The sequence below is a fragment of the Hypanus sabinus genome, chromosome 20, assembly GCF_030144855.1.
Source record: "Hypanus sabinus isolate sHypSab1 chromosome 20, sHypSab1.hap1, whole genome shotgun sequence".
Lineage (NCBI taxonomy): Eukaryota > Metazoa > Chordata > Chondrichthyes > Myliobatiformes > Dasyatidae > Hypanus > Hypanus sabinus.
The window spans coordinates 56,313,622-56,334,464 of record NC_082725.1 but is presented as its reverse complement, the minus strand read 5'-3'; the positions used below and the strand labels follow the sequence as shown (position 1 = coordinate 56,334,464).

Below are 20,843 nucleotides of genomic sequence, written 5' to 3'. Positions count from 1 at the left end.
AAAAATAAAATCTACCTCTAACTTTTTTGCTTTCTCCTACTCAAGCCACTGCTCACTGAAGCCTGGAAGAGCTAAAGCCTCAAATGACCTCTCTAACACTACCCACTTCAACAATAGCCGCTCCTCTTGCCCGTGCCTTATTTTAATTTGTTCTTGCCAATCAATTCTGATCATTGATTGGCTGCTGCTCAAAACACCAAACTGCTGCGAATTAATTCCTTGGCTACTCAGTTGGCAAACCTGAGTGAATCGCTGTTGGCCCGCTGCTGTAAGAAGAAATTTTCAGGCAAGATTTTCACTTAATGAAACCATGCTGATTTCAACATATTTTATCATGTGTCTGCAGGTAACCTGAAACCACATCTTTAACATGCCATATAGGTGAATGAAATCCACACAACAATTCGGGTATTAGCCCTTCAGCCATTGAAGGAAGATCCCAGACCCCAGCAGACCACACGGAGAACCCCACTGAGACCCCTCGATGGCCACATTTGCGGTGTTTCTGGTACAGTACACATCAGGGTGGTGAGTTAGGAGCCCTGTCATCCTATCAAAACGCTCAACGTCAGTCTATTACGCCACTGTAACCCAGCTCATTTCTGGGAAATCGAAACTTAACGAAAAGCTATTAAATGCGCCCGCCCTTTAGTTGAACCGATCCCTTTGCTTTAACGATGGCGAAGGACTTTCTGACCTGCTTGACGGCGAACGCGCTTTTCATCTTAATGCTACAACCTGGTATTTATATTTGTGCTTTCTTCTGGCTGCAGTGTTAAGCTATTATTCGCTAAGCTTTATTTGGAGGCTGTAAATCTTGCGAAACACGGACTAAATGCTGGCGGAAATGAGCAGGCCAGGCAGATTCTGCGGAAGGAAAGTAAACTTGATTCCCGCCGAGATCCTTTCGTCAGGACTCCTACCATTTTATATGTGAAGTTCGCTATGTGTTTTATTAGCGTCTGCAGACAAGAGGAGATTGCCGATATTGCAATCCAAAGCAACTATCGTATCTGTTAGGAACTTAGCCGGTCAATGTTATACAGGGACTGGGCCCGGGCCCGGGCCCGGAATAGTAACCGCCCTTTTGCTTCCAGCAGTTATTTGCATTCGTTATATCGTGGTTCCTAACCTGTGATTTCTCACTACTGTTGTAGGGCTGTACTGCCTGGGCTCAAAAGTGATTAGTGAAATCCCTGTAAATCTGGGCGATGAGGTGTCCTTATCCTGCATATCCCAGGTGAAGGAAGGTGTCCCATACTGGGCTATCAGCTGGTACAAGGTACGTAGAGTTATTGCTACTTTGTTGGTCTTTATTGACGCTATTGAGCATCTATTTATGCTTTGAGTCGCTGATATGATGTTGAGCAGGTATACAGCTGAACCTAATAAAGAGGACACTGTGTATGTGGAACCTTAAAATATTGGTGCCACTTTGTTAGACTTACAGACTTTACTGTTTATGAGCAGGCATAAAATCACTAACTCCTACCCTAACCTAGGGTAACGCCCAGTCTAGAGGCCTGTGTCTTGTGGGGAGACCCTTTAACCAACCAAATTCCTATAAAAGCAAGATCCAGGTCTTAAATTAGAAGCTGTGCATCTTATCGTCTAGGGTAAAGCATCCTATCCCCATCACCACTGCGTGCACATCTGCAAAATGCACCCGGTTACTTCCCATGCAACATGACCTTGACCACCAGGAAGGACAAGGATAGGAGGTGCATGGGACACCACCTCCTTCAGTGCTCTTTCCATAGTTTGTGTTCTTCCTTCTCTATCTCTTATCTCCCCCTCTCTATGTCTCTATCTATCTCACACAACACTGTAGGAACACCTTCACTAAAAGGAGTGCAGAGCTTGAGGAGGTGGTTCACTATCACTTTCTCAAGGGGATTTAGGGATGGGCAATAAATGCTGTCGGAGATTACAAATAGAAAATAAATACAAAAGGAAGATGTTGACTCAGGGACTGCAGCAACAGTAACTGAGGTCAGTAATCTGCCCTTTTGGGGAGTTGATTGAGAGAGGCTTTAATCACCATGTTGGACACTTGAGTCATTTCACTCAACCTGTACAGGGTCATGACTTCCACAGTGCAGTAAATTTGAGATTGAAAATTTGTAAAAATTCCAAGTTTTTTAAAGATATTCTACTATGTCAGGAAATAAAGGGTTTGAAATTTTTTTGGAGTGGGTGGGGATTGCCCAGAAACCCCAAGAAAAAAAATACCCCAGACAGTTCCTTTGCTTCTTAGCTTTAAATTGCAGAGAAGCATAAACATTAGTGAATATTTGTAGTGGAAACATGCAATATGCAGCTAGATGTTAAACTTAGAGACAGTCCTATATTTCAGACAGGAAGCAAAAAAGAAACCTACCAGGGCAGGAAATCACTTAGCAATGTCAAAGATTGTAGAAAACCACATTCAGAATTATATATTGCAGCTTTTGGAAAGGTCACATTATTTTATCTTTTGGCTTTTGCTGTGTTATCTATTGTGCTGAATTTCCATGAGCATTCATGTCCAGTGGGTGTTGGTTTGGGTTCCATGTTATAATTCTTGCGTAGAATGCAGGTTTTGCATTTGCTTTCTGTTCTCAATTTTGCTAGTACTGGGTGATTTCCCCCCACCCCACCCCCAAAGTGCTGTGGTTGCAGTTACAACAGTTTTGACATGATTAAAAATGGGTTGCAATGTCATTTTACAAAAAATGTCACAAGTCTTGTGGCATGATTGAGTAAATTTTTTTATCCCAGTGGATTTAGTGAATCAGATGACATTCTTGCAGTGACAGTCTTGTGATTTCAAGATTGCTGTTACTAATACTCATTTTCACCAGATATTTTTTGCCTCAAATAGCTGAATTTAAATTACTGCTATAAATGACAATTGAATTTGCCTAGAAAGACCAGGCCAGCTGGGAAGAGCTTGAAGGTACTCATAGAGCTCACCATATTTCTGCTGCCTCTTTGCAAGGCAAATGAATACACTTTCTGTATTTTCCAACAAAGAAGCATATCTGTTGGCCCATCAAATACTTGCTGACTCTCAGAGAGGTCTAATTTCCCTGTGACCCATTCTCCCTACATTTCCATCAATCCTATCACTGGCCTACTCTGGGGGCAGTTGGCAGTGGCCAGCACATCTTTGGGGGGTGGGAGGAAACTGCAGCAACCAGAGAGAATCCCTCACATTCACAAGGAAAACGTACAAACCCCACACAGACAGGACCAGACATTTAGGACTGAACCCCGGTTGTTGGAGCTGAGAGGTAGCAGGACTGAATGCCATCCTATTCCTCCACCTTCTCCACCAGGTTAATCTGTTGCAATGGTTCATTTCTCAGCTCCAAGTGGAAAGTTATTAAGTACTGTTTAACTCTTTTAGTTCTGTTTACACTTCAACAGGTGGCTGATGATGGGATCAAGTTATCAGGAATTATTTTCAACAATTTAAAGGAAAAAACTCCCAGGAAGTATAGAGGTTGTAGCTTAGTGGTTAAGTCGACACCTAGCGAACCCTATTCCTTGATTATTTCCAATATCTCCAGTGAAGACTTGGGAATGTACCAGTGTTTCTTGTGGGCACCAATTGGAGAAGAAAATAAAAAAGGATTTATGAATTTGAAAGAAATGGGTAAGTAGATAATTACCTTGTAACAAGTTAAAAGTTATCATGTAAGTTAAAGAACAGTGCAGGGTAGTTAGTATAGGGTTGTAATCATATCATAATGCGGAATAGAACTGAGGGGATGGGTGCGACTTCCCATGAATCACTTTAATGGACCAGCTCCTGTCTTAGTGAGGATTTGTTTTCTTACTGCAGTATGTTCCTGTTAATTCAAGGCCAGCTACAGTGAAAGAGTTGCCATGGCTACAGCTAGCTTTTATTGATTTTGATGAGCGGTTGCACAGCCATTGACAGGCAATTGATTGATTTACCACATAATTCCACAATCCTCTCATTATGTGTCATCATGACACGTTAGGTCGCCATGCTAGTTCTTCTGAAGGTGTGGAAGGGTCGCTTTGTACACTCTGGGACATCACCCAAGTCAGCCAGTGTGGGGGTCGTGTTTGGTTGTTCAGGAGACTGGGTCTGGCTGAATCCAGTGATGGCCATTCTGGGCTGAGTTGGTAGAGGTATTGCTTTAGGATCGGTCAGTTGTACTGCTGGAACCCAAGTGGGTGGGTTATGGTTGGTCTCAGAGCAAAGGAAGAAATCAAAGCTCTGGAGTCACATCATATCTGGTCTGCTTGATGGGCTTCAAGTTCTCAAGTTCATAGCAAATATTTTTGGCTAGAAGTGCTAAGCGGATGGTCTATAATATCTTCACCCCTAATGTGCCCATATCACATAAGCCTGTCTTCAGCCAGTTTACCACTCCCATTTGCTGTCAAGTACACTGGGTATAGAAAAGAATATGGCACTGGGGAACCTTCAGCTGTAGTTGAACTTTGCACTCCAGAACTAATTGTACATCTAACATCCTGTTACAACAGTGGTATCTGCAGGAGACTTGCACAACAGAGCCTAGGCACAGCAATTAGTGCAGATGCCCCCACACCTGGGTTTAATCCTGACCTTGATCCTGTCTGCATAGAGAATGCATGTTCCCTTTGTTTCCTCCTAAATCCCAAATTTGCACTGGTATCTGAAATTTACTGCTTAATGCAGAAAGAATCAATTGATGAACATGTGTGAGAGGGAATAAACTGCAGAACTGGAGGGGGTAGTAAGAGGAGGAGTGAAACTTGGGTGATGTGACCTCCTGCATAAGTGTGGGTTATCTCTGCACTGACGTTCCAACGCTTAATTATCTCCGGTTCCAACGCTTAATTATCTCCGGACTGCTGGAAAACTGTCATCTTCTGTACACCTGAAAATGATGCCCTTTACATAATTTGTTGTCTGGTTTTAACTGAGCTGAATTTTTACTTGTCTAGGTCATACAAGCTTGCTAAGTTTGAACTGGACGATACCCTTAATAGCTGTATTCTGCCTCCTTTCTTTACTATGCTTGTGTTTTATGATTATGGTAAGTTTGCTCTACTTTGTACTTTTAAAACAATTACTGCTTGTTACTTACTCCTGTTTGGAGGGACCTAGAACTGTACAGTTGAACTGTTTCTGCTGGTATTCACTAGTAACAAGGATGTTAACAAAGAGACAATCTCGTATAACTATAGGCTATAGGTCTGTACTTTGGATTGAAAGTAAAATAAGTATTTCTAACAATGTGTGTGTTTCCTACTCAAAACCACCACCTACCCCGCCCTCCCAACCCATTCCATTTCCAGAAAATCACCAGAGGACGTGAAAACTACAGAAAGCTAATAAACACAGATTTGCGGAACTCTGTTCAAATTCAAATTGAGGAACCAATCAAGGACAAGCTCAACTCAACGTGACCTTGAGCTGATGGGAATGAAAAGCTGGACTTGGTGGAATGGAAACCTTGCATGTGAGGTCTGCTACAAGTACCAGAGGCAAAATGAGGATGGCCATCTCACTAGGATGGACAGGTGATTTTTGTATGCACATCATGAATCAAGTAATAAGCAAATGCTTGTTTCCATTTCCATTTGAATTCCCATTCGTCACTGAGTAGCCCAAGTACTTCTTGCTAAGGCACAAGATACTGCAGATGCTGTAATCTGTACCGTAAACGATCTGCTGGAGGAACCTAGCAGTTTGATCAGCATCTGCTGTGGAGGAGAAAGTGGTAGTCAGTATTTCAGGTTGAAGCACTGCATCAGAACTTCATGCAGGGTTTCAACCCAAAATGTCCACAATTCCTTTCTCCCAACCGCTGAGTTCTTCCAACATTGTTCGTTGCTGCGGTTCCAGTATCTGCACTGTCTCATCTCTGAAACCTTGCATCAGACTGATTTTAGAGTGGTGAATGAGCCAACCAAACCCACAGCCCATTGGAATCAGGATCACCCAGAGATCTGTTATCACGACCTCAGTGTTGTACATGTGGTGCCTGCATATTCTTTAATTGATCACGTGATTTTCTGCCAGTGTCTGGCTCCTTGCAACCAACCTTCCATCCTGGACTCACTTTACACCGCACGCTCGGGGCAGTGCTGCCAGGATAAGCAACCCACCCAGCCAACACACTTTTTGACCCTCTTCCCTCCGGGAGAAGGTTCAGGAGCTTGAAGATTTGTACAGCCAGATTTGGGAACAGCTTCTTTCCAATTGTGATAAGACTCCAGAATGGATCCTGACTCGGATCTGGGCCGTACCTTCCAAAGTACTACCGTACTTTCCCTTTTCTATTTTCTAATTATGATTTATGATCAATTTTTACTATATTTACTATATAAGTAAGTAACCCCGAAAATTTATTGGTAGGTTACTCTACTTTAAATTGGCTCTTAATGACAATGTTATATGAGAGAAACAATGTTACTGACAATGTTATATGTGAGAGATTGCATGATGCAGTAAGTCTTGTTAGGGATCATTCTGGATCTAAGACATTATGGATAGAATAATTATGGATAACTAAAATAAGAACCAGTCTTCAGGAAATAAAGTCTGTACACAGTTTGATGGGACACACTGGTTTTGTCCCATTGGAACTACATGGGAAAAGAGAATAGGTGAAGGTGGAAGCAACACACACAGAATGCTGGAGAAACTCAGCAGGTCAGGCAGCACCTGTAGAGGAGAATAAACAGTCAATCTTTCAGGCTGAGATCCTCCTTCTGAACATTTCTGCTACTGACACACTGTTAAAGGTGTATCAAGAAGACTAGGAGAATGTTCCTGTACATGCATGTAGTTAAAGAGGTATCTCTGCCACAGTGCAGGACCAAGATGTTTTATTTTTATCTGTTTAGAGATTAAGCCCAGTAACGTGTCCTTCCAGCCCAACCAACCTGCATTGCCCAATTACACTCCTGTGACCAATTAACTTACTAACCCTAACATCTTTGGAACGTGAATCACAGAGCACCTGGAAGAAACCCACGCAGTCACGTGAAGAATGTACAAATTCCTTACAGACAGCGGTGGGAATTAAACACAGGCTTCTGGCACTGTACAGCATTACACTAACTGCCACGCTACTGCACTGCTCCATTTTGTCTCTTAACCTTCTGATTTGTTGGACATTCATGGAGCCATCCATCACTGATGGTATATTTTGGATGTTGGAGCAGACACCAGTATTGAACATTCAAAGGGGTTCTGCTAGTTGGGATGTTCAAGTTAAAGTTTATTGTCATCTTGACTGTACATACCTACAACCATAGGAAATGCTGTTCATCCAGATCATAGTGCACCCACAAAATATGTATCACACACAGCACAAAAACTAAAATGTTATACTGTAAATGAGTTAGTAAGATATAATTTGAAATGTGTGTAGTAAAATGCAGCACGGGGAAACAGTAAACTTACACTGTCGTAATGATGAGACCCCGGTGGAAGCAGAGTACTACTGTATTCATTAGTGTCACAGCCTGAAGGAAGAAGCTGTTAACTATCCAGTAGTCCCAATCCCGATGCTTCTGTACCCCCTTACTGATGGTAGTGAGTTGAGATTGTGGGATAGGCCTTTTGTCTAGTAAATGTCGCAAATGCGGGAACGGAGATCCCTATAATCCTTGGATGTGTCATTGTAAGTATGAAATTCTGTTCATTTACCTGACTCGATTCAGAATGTTAATGGAGTAATTACAGCAATTGAAACTCGCTAACAGTTATTGTTACCCTCATTTTGAAGAATTGTAATTGTAAAACATTTGAGAAGCAACACACACAAAATGCTGGAGGAACTCAGCAGGCCAGGCAGCATCCATGGAAAAAAGTACAGTCAGCGTTTCAGCCTTCTGAGCTCCTCCAGTATTTTGTGTGTAATGCTTGGTTTTCCAGCATTTGCAGATTTTCCCTTCTTCATTAATCCAAGGAGAGAGATTCTCTCCCTCTCCCTTTCTGTCCCCCTCCCCCTTGCCATGAAGGTTCACCATTTGAATAGACGGGGTACATGTTATATATTTTGCAATGAACAGTTTCTGTGTGATTTAAGGACTGATGTGGTTTCTTCACAAGGAGCATGCATGGACTGGATGGGGTGAATGACATGTGTGGTTCTAAGTGTACAGATGCACACACAACTGTCTGATCTTTGCCATGAGTGAAATCTTCAGGGTGGGGAGAGATGTGTAGCCTAACCAAAAGAAGAAGATACCACAGATTCTTACGCAGCAGGAGAGGATTCAAGACACCAGAGGATTTGGTGTTTCGATACAAAGCTGGTGCTGTCAATGGCCCCTACCCACTCTGATGACCAGGGTTCAACCTGGAGCCTTGGATCTCAGCACTGAGCGATTGCACCTCTCAGCCCAGCCTCTCCACCCCAAGCTCTGGGACAACCCTTGCTCCATGTTAGTGGATACACAGATTCACAGAATCTGCCTGCAACCTGATCTGATGTTTTTTTATTGAGGATACATCTACATCACTCAAGCTGGATGTACACAATAAATTACATCACTCTTTGCCCCCAATTACCACACCCTTTCTCACACCAGACATGTCCCACTCACAATCAATTCTTGCTATAACTGTATTTCATAAGAACATTAAACAGTTAATGTAGGATTAGAGTAAGCCATTGGTATATTGATGGGCCAAAGGGCCAGTTTCTGTGGTGGTTATTCTATGCTGTGCATTCTGCTGCATTTTGAATGACAACAACCTAATAGGCTCCTGACTCTCCCAAAATAAATAAATAAATAATGTTTTTTTTTCTAAAATGACCTTGCATTCAAGTTTTTGTACCACAGGTGACGGTGGTTTGGAAATGGCTTGGGAAAACAATGAACTGAGGATGTTGAAGGTGTTCACGTAAACACAAAAGGTGCTTCAGCAGCCAATATTTAAATAAAACATTACTTTAAGTATCAGGGCTGCTATAGAAGACTGGCCTGCTTCTGAACTTCCATTATTAGCCATAACGTATCTTGTAGGTCTTTTTTACCCAATGATATTTAACTTGCTTCTCTCCAGAGGAAGGTAGCAAATAGTAATAGACTTTAGGGTTGACCATTGTGAGTTCCAACATAACACAATGTACCTGTAGAGATCTCACTTCTGCACCAATAGGCCTTCCTTTGTTAAGCTTCTATTTCCTCTTTCCTCTTTCATACTTTTGTCCAATAATCTTCCAGCTTCCAGTTCCCTCCTGCTACTTCGTTTTAATTAATCTGATTGGACCAAGAACCTGGGTGTCGTTAACTGGCTCAGTCTAACCTGTTTGAGAATTAGAGGATCCATACCTTCAATTAGTTTTGGAGTTGTTGCTGTCTGACATTGTTTTACGCAACAATTGTTGGCTTTTTTATTAACAGCTGTTTTTATATAATTTCATAGATCCCAAAGTGTGCAGCATCTGGACTGTTAACTGACTCCTTCATGGTCATTTTCTCATTTAGCTCTTCTGACAAGATTACTCATCACCTGGCACCAGAAGTGCCAAGCCCTAATTTCAAATGGCTGAATTTTCCTCTCCCTCTGAAGTAAGCAGAGCACAACTGAGGTGTGATAGAGGCATGGCCCTGTGGGTTTTAAATCTTCATGACATGCAGCACTATTGATGGTGAGAAATGCAAGCAGTGAACACCATGCACAATGTAATGTGATTCATGCCTATGAGCCTTCAACTTGTTCATTATGAGCTCCAACAAAAATTGTCTCCACATGAATCAGTCTGATAATGTTTCCTGAACACTTTGGCAGATTTTCATTTTAGCCATTGAATTAGGAAATGTGAAGTATTAAAAGAGATCCATATGCACCACCTGATACTAAATTAAAATCTGGAAATTCTTAGATATCTTGAAATATGAGAATAGCTTGGCCAGGCAAAGCTTGTTTCATAAACACAGGAGATTCTGCAGATGTTGGAAATACAATCAGTGTAACACAAACTCTTGGCGAATTTTGCAGGTTGGGCAGCATCTATGGAAAGGATTAAACAGTCAGCATTTTGGGCTGAGACCCTTCGTTAGGGCTGGAAAGGAAGAAGTTCCTTTTTGATTTTTTGGATTATCAAAAAACTATTAATCTCCAGTTTTAAAGTTAACAACATTAATTGTGACTTAATGGAATTCCAGAGTTCTTCCCTCTCTGCATGCAGAAGAATTTCTTGAAGAGAAATTAAATAGCAGATGACTTTCAGCATTCCTACCCCACTGAACTTAACCTCCTCATACCTTGACTAAGTTCTATCTCCCCTTCCCACCTGTATTGAGGGCAACTGGCATGACTTCCACCATTTTATCAACTTCAATTTTCATCTGGCTCATCTTCACCATGGATGTTCAGTCTTGCATAGCACATTCCCCCATCGGGAAGGTCCTGAAGCCCTCCTTTTCTGCAATAAATATCCAACTTGGCAGCAGTCTGCTTTGTCCCCAGAGTATAAGACCTTGGAGCAGAATGAGGTCGTTCGCCCATTTGAGTTTGTGCCATCATTATCCCTATCAATCCCATTCACCTGCCTCTTTAAATATACCCAAAGACTTGGCCTCCACGGCTGTCTGTGAAACGCAGATGATAAATTGGCTGTGCTTTGCTGCTGGTGCTAGTCGTTGACCTCTGGATCAAAAACACATTATGTTGAGAACTGGCAGATTACCTCATTACCAAGACTTCCATGGGATGTTCTGCATGTCAGTTTCAACAGCCTGCCCAGGAAATGTGTTAAGAACCATGGCAGAGTCAGCTGACTTTCAAACCAATATAAATGGTCCAAAACTATGATTAACCATTAGGGAAAAATAAAATCTCTCAATCTGTTAACCTGCAGAACAACCTGTTCTACCTCTCAATCTCCATTAAAATAAGTGGAGGAGAGGAATAGCTGGGTCAGGTTGTTTAAGTGGTAGGGACCGCCTCGTAGGGTGTCTGCTGAGCAGCTGTCAGGAATTTCAGACTTCTATAACTAAGGAGGCTCGTGCAGGACTTTCGTGTGAGTGCGGAGGAAAGAACAGGGGGAAAGCCTGGTGCACTGTTTTCCAGCACTTCATTGATAATATCTCACTGGCATTTCATAACCATTTCCTTTGGCGATTAATATGTTTCCCACAAGCGAGTTATTTAAGTGGTGTAGCATCTGTATGGACAAGATTAAAATGCACCAGGAAATTGGTGCAATGCATTCCTTGTGTGAGAAGTAATTAAGAAAAAAAAAGCTTTGTCAAGAACAGGAGGACAGCTGGACTTGAGTTCAGATTTCAGTGTACTAATGTTTGACAGAGTGGAGTTCTTGTTAAATAAACGCCAAAATAGCAGACACAGCTTTATTCGGAACATCCATTGTAGTCTTCCTGCTGTGGGAGCCAACAAAACGATAGAAAGCACTTGGGTCACTCTAATCATTCTCTCCGTACTGGCTGCTGGGCTGGCTCTTAGGGTTTCATTCCATTCTTCATATTGCAATTTACAAATCAGCAGAAAACAGCTTTGTAAACCAAAGATTCAAAAACTTTGTCATTCTAACCGTACATCAGCTCAGCAGGGCAGAATGAGACAGCGTTTCCCAGGAGCAGTGCAATCACAACTGATGCACCATCAGTAACATTGACTGGAAGAAAGAACAAGCAACAATTAACCATTACATCCCGGAGACTGAGGGCAGGGCTCAGGCCTCAATCGCCCTTATACCGGGGTCTGGGGAGGAGCCACAGGAGCAGTCAGCAGAGGGGGGGAGGGGGGAGTGTCCAGACAGGGATATGTAGTTCACCACAGTAACAAACGCAACACTAAATAATAAACATAACAATCTTCGTTGAAGATGGCGGAGCGCATGGACGCAGCGGCCCCTCGGGGAGCGATAAGATCTTACAATCGATGATGTTACGGCAAAAATGTCAATCGAATGGCTCTAAATCGAGGAATTACTGCCGTAGTAAATATCCTCTGGCTGTAACTAGTTGAGTTACCCAAGCTGATAGAGGGGCAGCAAAACACAAAAACAAAAGTGCTGGAGGAATTCAGCGGGTCAGGCAGCATCTATGGAAAAGTCCTGAAGAAGGGTCTCAGCCCGAAACGTCTTTTCCACAGATGCTGCCTGATGCGCTGAATTCCTCCAGCATTTTGTGTGCGGTACTTTGGATTTTCAGCATATGCGGATCTTGTTTGTGAAAGGGCTGCAAAACCACTTCAAGTAAAAAAAAAGTCTGTCATAATCCCCTGCCCTTAAATAAGGATAGAATTGCTGATCCTGATTGAACAAAGCCTGGATTGTTAACAAATTCTAACATTTATAAGTTCGTGCACTTGTGTTAAGATGCCAGTAATTGGCCCTATGTGGTTAGTTCAAAATATCTCATCAAATATGCAGCCCTCATTCAAATTCCATCAGACTCCTCAATACTCAGAGTCTGGACTGACACCAACCTACTGCCCTCTACCGTGTCAATTGTTCTGTTTGTTACTTATTGTAATGCCTGCACTGTTTTGTGCACTTTATGCAGTCTAGTGTTTTTTTTGTCTGTGCTGTTTTTACGTAGTTCGCTGTAGTTTTTGTACTGTTTCATGTAGCACCATGGTCCTGAAAAACGTTGTCTCGGTTTTACTGTGTACTGTACCATCAGTTATGGTCGAAATGACAATAAAAAGTGACGACTTGAAATTCAGTCCCTCCCTGTCGTGTATTTAAATATTGCTCAGTAGCACCACCCACAGAAACATTACGGTACTACCCCTCCGCAAACATTTTCAATTTGATTCCGACTCCGCTTCCCACACGTCCTCTTGTGTCAAGATGGAGGAGCGACACCTTATATTCCGTCTGACTAGCCTCCAACCTGATGGCTTGAACATCGATTTTTCCTTCCGGTAAACAAATCCATCCCACCCCTGACACTTCCTCTATCCTCCACTCTGACCTTTTACTTCATCTCACCTGCCTCTGACTTCACCCCTCCTCCTTCCCTTTCTCCTTCCCTTTCTCCTCTGGTCCACTCTCCGCTCGGGTCAGGTTCCTTCACGTCCAAACCTTGACCTTTCGCAGCCACCTGCCTCCGCACCCCCGGCCGCCTTTTTATTCTGGCATCTTCCCCCTTCCTTTCCAGTCCTGGAGAGGAGTCTCGGCTGAAACGTTTTGTCTGTTCGTTTCCATAGGCCTGTTCTTCCAGCGTTTCGTGGGTCTTTTTCTTTGTATTTCCAGCATCTGCAGACTTTCTCGTGTTTGTAATTTTAGAGACAAAGCTTTGTTTCTGTAGTAAGACATTGTACTTTGGTACTGGACCAGCTGAGTTTAGATGTAATTTTTACTAATATTGCAACACAGTTTTAATTTGGTTGTTTGTTTTACACTGTAGTGTAATACATTTTCCAATTTAATTTTAAACAGATTAAATGGGGTCACAGTGAGTGTGAAAGAAACCCAGATTACAGAACTCAGTCTAAGAACAGGGTCTCAGTAGGGTCTCAGAGAGTGCTGGAATTGGAGCCCTGGTCTCTTAGTTTGGTTTTACTGAATTTATAAAATAATAACAAATATTATATAGCAATGTTAATTAAAATATCATCATAGAAGGGCCAAGATGGCCTGTTTCCATGCTGTAATCGTTATATAGGATATGGAAAGGCATTCAAAAAGGTGAGAATGTAGTAAACAGGAATGAACCTCTGTGTTTTAGTGCCCTGATTTAAGATTTCACTTCCAGAGTGATTATGGAATGTATCATTTTGTGGACTAGGAGGTAATGTTGTGGTAACAGGAAACAGGGTAGCCATAAATGAGTGGTGTGCCACAGGGATCTGCGCTGTGCCCACAATTCTTTTTACAATTTATATAAGTGGCTTGGGTGAAGGCACTAATGTCAGAGTGTGAGTGAAATGTGTGTGTGTGTGTGTGAGGGGAGGAGGGGTGACCATAAGGAGCAGAATTAGGCAATTAGTCCCATCAGTTCTGCTCCACCATCTAATCACAGTTGATTTCTCCCAGGAACCCTTAACACCTTATCAGTTACAAACCTATCTATCCATCTCTGCTTTAAACACACCCACTGACTCGACCTCCACAGCCCTCTGTGCCATTGAAGTCCATAGATTCGAACCCTCTGGCAGATGAAATTACTCCTCATCTTAGTTTTAGAGTGTCATTTTTTTTATTCTGAGGCTGTGCCCTCAGATGCTATATGCTGTTATTAGTGAAACATCTTGATCTAGGCCCTTCAGTATCCAGTGGGTTTCAATGAGATCCCCCTCCCTTCTCATCGTTCTGAAGTCCATCAAGTGCAGGCCCAGGTGCTTGAGGGGTCAGGGTCTGTTTCTGTGTGTGAGGGTGGGTCAGAGTGGATGGAGTCAGTCTGCATGGAGGTGTGTCTCCCCATGTCTTGCTAGGTGGTCGATATCCAGCAGTAACCTTGCTGACACTGGGAAATACCCGGCACTTGGCTCTGTTCCACTGAAGGAACAATCAGTAATCAGTCTGGGTTTCCTACAGAGTGCAGATACTCAAATGCATCAGGATTGAGGTACTTATATAGGGTTTCCCAGAATTTCAGGTTCAAAAGCTGACCAAATGAACCAGAAATTCTAAGGCCACACTTAAATCCCTGATATGCATTCTGGAAATTAGATCTCCCAGGCCCAGAAACATCTGCTAGAAATATGCCAGATTATAGAGAATGTATTTGAATGCAGCAGGGCCATTATGTGGTAAACTCGCCTCCATGTGGTGAATATGGGTAAAATCATGATTACCTTCATAAAGGTTTAAACATGGTGCGAAATTACCCCTTAGCATCGGTGCTTTTAGAGTGATAGGTTTGTGTCAATAGCAAGGCTGCAATTCATTGGTGCTGAACGAGCTGATTTTTCAGGCCATTGATATTATTCTTACTAATACTATAATACAATTTTAATTTGCTTTTTAAAAATATTTTAAACAGAAGAATAATACATTTTTGAGTGTAATTTCAAACAGAAAAAACAGAACAGGTTTAAATTTCTGGTACTCCAAGTGCACAGAGAAAATAATATTTGCTTAACCAGTTTTGCTTCTATTAATATTGTTGGAGTTATTTCAAGTGCACCTATTTCTGCTAGAGGAAATGTAATTACTTACAAAGGAAATCTTTTTTGATACTAATCCTGAAGTTGGCAGCTCTTGCAAAGGCTGTAGGTGCAGAGAGAAAAAAAATAGCCAGTGAGGCTAGGTGAGAGGAAAAGCAGAAATTGGAGTTGAAAGGCGTGTTATAGTGCAGGGGCACAGCTGATCTCTGGTGAATTGGGAGCCCCACTGATGGATGACGTGACCCCATATCTATAGAAACACAAAAGCATGGCACCACCTCTGGTCACCCAATGGCACAAAATCACAGAAAAGGTTTACAGCAGAGAAAGAGGCCTTTCAGCCCAAGAAATCTGTACTGGCTCTAGGTAGGAGCAATCCAGCTCGTTCAACTCCTGTCCTTTCCACAAGTCTCTGAACTTCCTTCCTGTTGACTACTTATCCTGCTCACTCTTGAGGATCCTGCACCCTTCTAGCCACTCTCAGACTCAACATGTTCACTCAGTACAAATGTATTAGACTTTCTAATACCAGCTGAAATCCAAGCATAGAGTTGATAGGTTGTGTATCACTGCACTAATACTGCCAAGTAAGTAGCAGTCAGACTGAGAAAATGGGGACAACCCAGGCTAGAAACCAAACTCCTGTGGTGACTCAATTTCTGCGCAGGCGAACCGGCTCACAAATAGCCAGCGCGAGGGGAGACTTTGGTAATGCACCTCTGACATCATTTCTGCCCGGGGAGGGCAGGCGCCAGGGATTAAATGCCAGCGCTGCGAAGTTTGAATAAACTAGTCTTGAAACGACTTGAAACGTCTAGCTGTGTATGTAGTACATCGCTACACTCCCATACAAAGTCAAAGTTGAGTTTATTGTCATATGCACAGGTTCAATGAAAAACTTACTTGCAGTAGCATTGCAGACAAATAAATTCACAATATGCCCAAGTAAATTAACAACATTATACAAAATTTTGCAGGAAATAACTCAATTTGAACAAAAAGAAGGAAAACAAAATGTGTTGTGCAAAGTGGTCTTTACCAAGGTAGTAGTTAGGTTCAAAACAGGAGTGGTTTAAGGGGAAAAGATGCTTCTTGAACCTGGTGGTGAATATTCTCTATTTTTAAGTGAATGTTGATGTCACTTTAATGTCATGTGGTTCTTTGGCAGCAGTTTCATTATGTTGGTGGGGACAGTGGGGTGGTGTTTTTAAAGCAAAACATTTTTGCCAGCTAACAAGCAAGAAAGTTTCAGTGATTGTAATGGTATATTTTATTCATCCTTCTTCTCTGCAGCCATTGAGGTCCTTTATCAACAAGTCCAAAGAATTAGGCTCAGAATTTGTGGTTGGCCGCAAACTGTTTGAGTTCTACCTACGACGTTCTTAGTCTGGACCGCCGAAGATCGTGGAAGTGCAGTGTATCTCGGGTAACATTCTGGATACCGACAGTAACCTCCAGCAGTAAGTCCCATCATAGAGAGGTTTGGGGAAGTGGCCAAAGTGAGACCCATTCAGATAGGACTGTCTGTTGCTGGGAGAGTCCAGTACCAGAGGGCATGGTTTGAGAATATGGGGTAGGTCTGTGGTGAACTACATATACCTGTCTGGACACGCCCCCTGCTGACTGCTCCTGTGGCTCCTCCCACAGACCCCTGTATAATGGCGATCAAGGCCTGAGCCCGGCCTCTCAGTCTCCAGGATGTAGTATGGTGGTCACTCACTGCTTGTTCCTTCTTCCAGTCAATAAAAGCCGATATCTCGCCTTTACATCTCAGAGTGAGTTATTGATGGTGCATCAAGGTCATTTAGGACAGATTTAAGGAAAAACTTCTTCTCGCAGAAAGTTGTGGGGGTCTGGAATGCACTGCCTCGGAAGGTAGTGGAGGCCAATTCTCTGGATGCTTTCAAGCAGGAGATAGATAGGTATCTTATGGATAGGGGAATCAAGGGATATGGGGACAAGGCAGGAACCGGGTATTGATAATAGTTGATCAGCCATGATCTCAGAATGGTGGTGCAGGCTCGAAGGACTGAATGGTCTACTTCTGCACCTATTGTCTATTGTCTATTGACTAAGCCTAAGTTAGAAACAACTGAGGAATATAATTAAAAATTTAAAAATAAATGATCATAACACAAGTCTGCTTAAAAGCTATCTTAAATATGAAGTCTGAGAGGAGTCCAACATTGGAGCATGAATGAACTTCCATATCTCTTGTGTCCAGGACTTCTGCAATTATGGCCTTACACACTGGAGACCTGAACTTTTAGCCACATGTGAGGATTTTTGCAGACAAATCTGCAGTTCTCCATAAAATCTGGGTCAGATGTAGCAAAGCTGCTTACCAGAAGTGAGTATAAGGGATCTGGTTTGATTATGGTGGGAACTTTCAAGAAGCAAATGCACAGATTCCAGTTGGCTACTATTTCTAAAGTAGAAATTGACAACAGCAAACCTGATGCACTAACAGCATCCAAGCAACCAGAAGCAGGCAGCTGTGGTATGCTGCTAAGCAACGAATGAGGCTCCTCTCCACTCTTAGGCCATTCTACCAGATGATGTAACACAGTGTGGACACACATGGAGGTGTGTCTCCCCATGTCCTGCTAGGTGGTCGATATCCACAGTGTTTTATGACATGATGAAGTCCTTATTATATGTGACATCTGCACAGCTAGAGAAACCAGAATGTTTTCTTCAGAACAAGTCCAGGGATGATTTAAAAAAACATCAAAACAATATCAAATACCATTTTAGTTTATCATCTTAAAGATGGAAAATTATTATAGTTATATTATAGTTATTATAGTTTTATTTTATAGTTATAATGTTCATTTCTTGGAACTTAATCTAGGAAATTTAAATAAAATATAAATTCCTTTATTCTCTCTGTTTTTCTGTTATTGTTACATTAGCATTTCTTTCTCTCTACCTCAGATTGCATTATGATAATTGCACCATTCTACTGTACTTACAGTTGTATATACAGATTTACCCCGCTACCAGAAAGTAGAACGTCCCCAAGAAACCTTTCGTAAGCCGAAATGGCGTAAAGCGAAGGAGCAATTACCATTAATTTATACTGGAAAAATTTTTGAGCATTCGCAGACCCAAAAAAATAACCTAACAAATCATACCAAATAGCACATAAAACCTAAAATAACACTAACATATAGTAAAAGCAGGAATGATACGATAAATATACAGCCTATATAAAGTAGTAATAATGTATGTACAGTGTAGTTTCACTTACAGAATCGTGAAGATTCGGCCAAAAACTGATTAGGCTTCACAGTCACGGTAGTCTTTCTCGGGGTAAATGCAAGTTTAAAGCGGGTGCCTTTTTTAGTAATAGTGAAAATCCTCTTCAGATCTCTTTCAGTTAGTGAAAACAGGTACTAAAAAGCGAAGTGGCGTAAAGCGAACTTTCGTAAAGCGGGAGACACCTGTGCTGTTTGCTGTGAGCTTCTCACAAGCAAGGAATTTCAGGGCACCCTGAAACAAACTGATCTGATCTGACAAACTGGGTGCTTGAAAAAAGTTCCTTATAAACACAAGGAAGTCTGCAGATGCTGGAAATACAGAGCAACACACACAAAACACTGGAGGAACTCAGCAGGTCAGGCTGAAGCTGTGGAAATGAATAAAGTCGATATTTTCAGGCTGGGACATGCTTACTTTCAACACATTTCATGGGTAATTGGATATGGTCAGTTTGAATATGCAGAGTGGAAAGATAAACAAGTAGTCACTTAAACCATTAACCATATATTATTGGGTCTTTAAAATTTGGTCATTAAAATTATTTTCTTTTTTCTCCTTCAGTTTTATTGAAGGTTTAATGTCTTTGTGCCACAGACAGATCACAATCAAGAACATAGAGCCTGTTCAGTTAATTCCATCTATTGGTGGTTTGTGACGTTCAAGAAAGAATAGGTTACACAGAAGTAACTAGGGCAGGGGTCAGCAACCTTTACCACTGAAAGAGCCACTTGGACCCGTTTCCCACAGAAAAGAAAACACTGGGAGCCGCAAAACCCGTTTGACATTTAAAATTAAATAACACTGCATACAACGTTTTGTTTTGCCTTTATGCTATGTATAAACAAACTATAATGTGTTGCATTTATGAAATTGATGAATTCCTGCAGAGAAAACGAAATTACATTTCTGCATGCAACAAAAACATTTTGAACTCCGAAAAAAAGACGTTGAAGGTTACTTTTAGGTAAAATACTCAACGTCTAGTTGAGTCCTTCTTGTATTTATGAAAAACGCCAAACTTAAATTTGCTGCCAGCAGCAAACCAAAAATAACGTCAGCCAGCTGTCAACCTGAAAAATAAAAGGACTATTTCACTGAACAATGAAAACATATGAATATACGTAAAATAATAGGCAATTAAAATATTTATCATACTTGGTCAGGTTGACTCACACCTGACAATGCAGTCGTATTCAGTAGGGATGGATCGATGCTTAGGGGAGTGACCGGGAAGGATGATGTGTTTTTTTCCTCTCTGAACTCACAGAAGCGTTTCCCAAACGATGTTTGCATTGCGATGATTGCAGAATGTAAATACTCCGAATTTATCATGTCGTGACATTGTTTGAACTCTCTCAAATTGGGGAAGTGAGACAATGTGCCTTTCTGTAAATCTCTGGCAAGCAACGTCAACTTGCGCTCGAATGCCAAAACATCCTCCAACATGTGCAGGGCTGTACCCCGTTGAAGAGCTGTGTTCAGCGTGTTCAGGTGCGCTGTCATGTCTACCATGAAGTGTAGCTTTTCCAGCCACTCTGGCTGTTCCAGCTCAGGAAAGTTGAGCCCTTTGCTGCCCAGGAAAGTTTTCACTTCTTCCAGACACGCGACAAAGCGTTTCAGCACCTCCCCTCTGGACAGCCAGCGATAAAAACACGTTGTAGCGGTGTGCTACACGCAATCAGTAAACTGCAGTCAAAGATAGCTTTATTCGAACTAAACAGCCTTTTAAGCCTCCCTCAACCCGCCCCCCATGGGCGCGGATGCTGCAAAAGACACGTACTCACAAACCCCCGTAGGCTATCTCCCTTAGCCTGAACGCTGGCTAATTGTGAGCCGGTTCCAATGTGCCAGGAAATGGGTCGCCACAACGTCTTATTTAAATTGTACAAGATCACCATAATCTTCAAATTTAGATTTACATTTCAAAAACTAACAAACTAACATAAAATACATTTTAATTAAATACTGACCATGTAGCGGTGTGCTACACGCAGCGCTAAAATTACGACACGGAGTCGGTAACTGCAGTCGAAGGAAAAAACTTTATTCGAAATCTTCAGCCTCACTTTTAAGCCTCCCTCAACCTGCCCCCCATGGCGCAGAGGCTCCAAAGCTCTGTGCTCGCAAACCCCCGTAGGCTATCTAATTGTGAATTGGTTCGGATGTGCCAGGAAAAGGGTCGCCACAACCAATTATTTCCCAAAGCAACAGGGAGCCGCAGCACAGACGTAAAAGAGCCACATGTGGCTCCGGAGCCGCGGGTTGCCGACCCCCGAACTAGGGAAATCAAGCAGACGGCACTGCCATGAGAGTTCGTCTCATCTCAATGGGCCAAATAGCCTCATATGTTGTAAGGAAATAGAAATGAGATCTCTCAATGTTGGTGCAATTCTGATAATCCTTTAAAAGTAAATTTTACTATCAAAGTACAATTATGTCACTATATACAACCTTGAGACTTATTTTCTTGTGGGCATACTGTGGTGAACTACGTGTGCCTGTCTGGACACGCCCCCTGCTGACTGCT

The 20,843-nt window shown here is 42.1% G+C and overlaps 1 protein-coding gene across 2 annotated transcripts; it reads left to right on the top strand.

Annotated features, from left to right (window-relative positions):
* Positions 1-604: 604 nt before the first annotated feature.
* Positions 605-17,935, top strand: cd83 (CD83 molecule). 2 transcript variants are annotated; one of them, XR_009507106.1, is made up of 6 exons: positions 605-741; positions 1,158-1,282; positions 3,412-3,640; positions 4,951-5,042; positions 5,305-5,529; positions 16,346-17,935. XR_009507106.1 is itself a non-coding variant. In XM_059945550.1 (5 exons), the coding sequence occupies exons 1-5, from the start codon at positions 678-680 to the stop codon at positions 5,413-5,415; spliced, it is 621 nt and encodes a 206-aa protein (XP_059801533.1). In that variant the 5' UTR covers positions 605-677; the 3' UTR covers positions 5,416-8,781. The 2 variants fall into 2 exon arrangements, 1 of the variants encoding a protein (XP_059801533.1); XM_059945550.1 differs by lacking the exon at positions 16,346-17,935 and having other exon boundaries at positions 5,305-8,781.
* The last annotated feature ends 2,908 nt before the right edge of the window (positions 17,936-20,843 follow it).

What these genes read in the sequence shown, in the direction of transcription:
- cd83 (XM_059945550.1), top strand. Translation starts at nt 678, where the DNA reads ATGGCGAAGGACTTTCTGACCTGCTTGACGGCGAACGCGCTTTTCATC. An exon ending in CATCTTAATGCTACAACCTG is followed by an intron (nt 742 to 1,157) that starts GTATTTATATTT and finishes CTACTGTTGTAG; the next exon opens with GGCTGTACTGCCTGGGCTCA. An exon ending in TATGAATTTGAAAGAAATGG is followed by an intron (nt 3,641 to 4,950) that starts GTAAGTAGATAA and finishes TTACTTGTCTAG; the next exon opens with GTCATACAAGCTTGCTAAGT.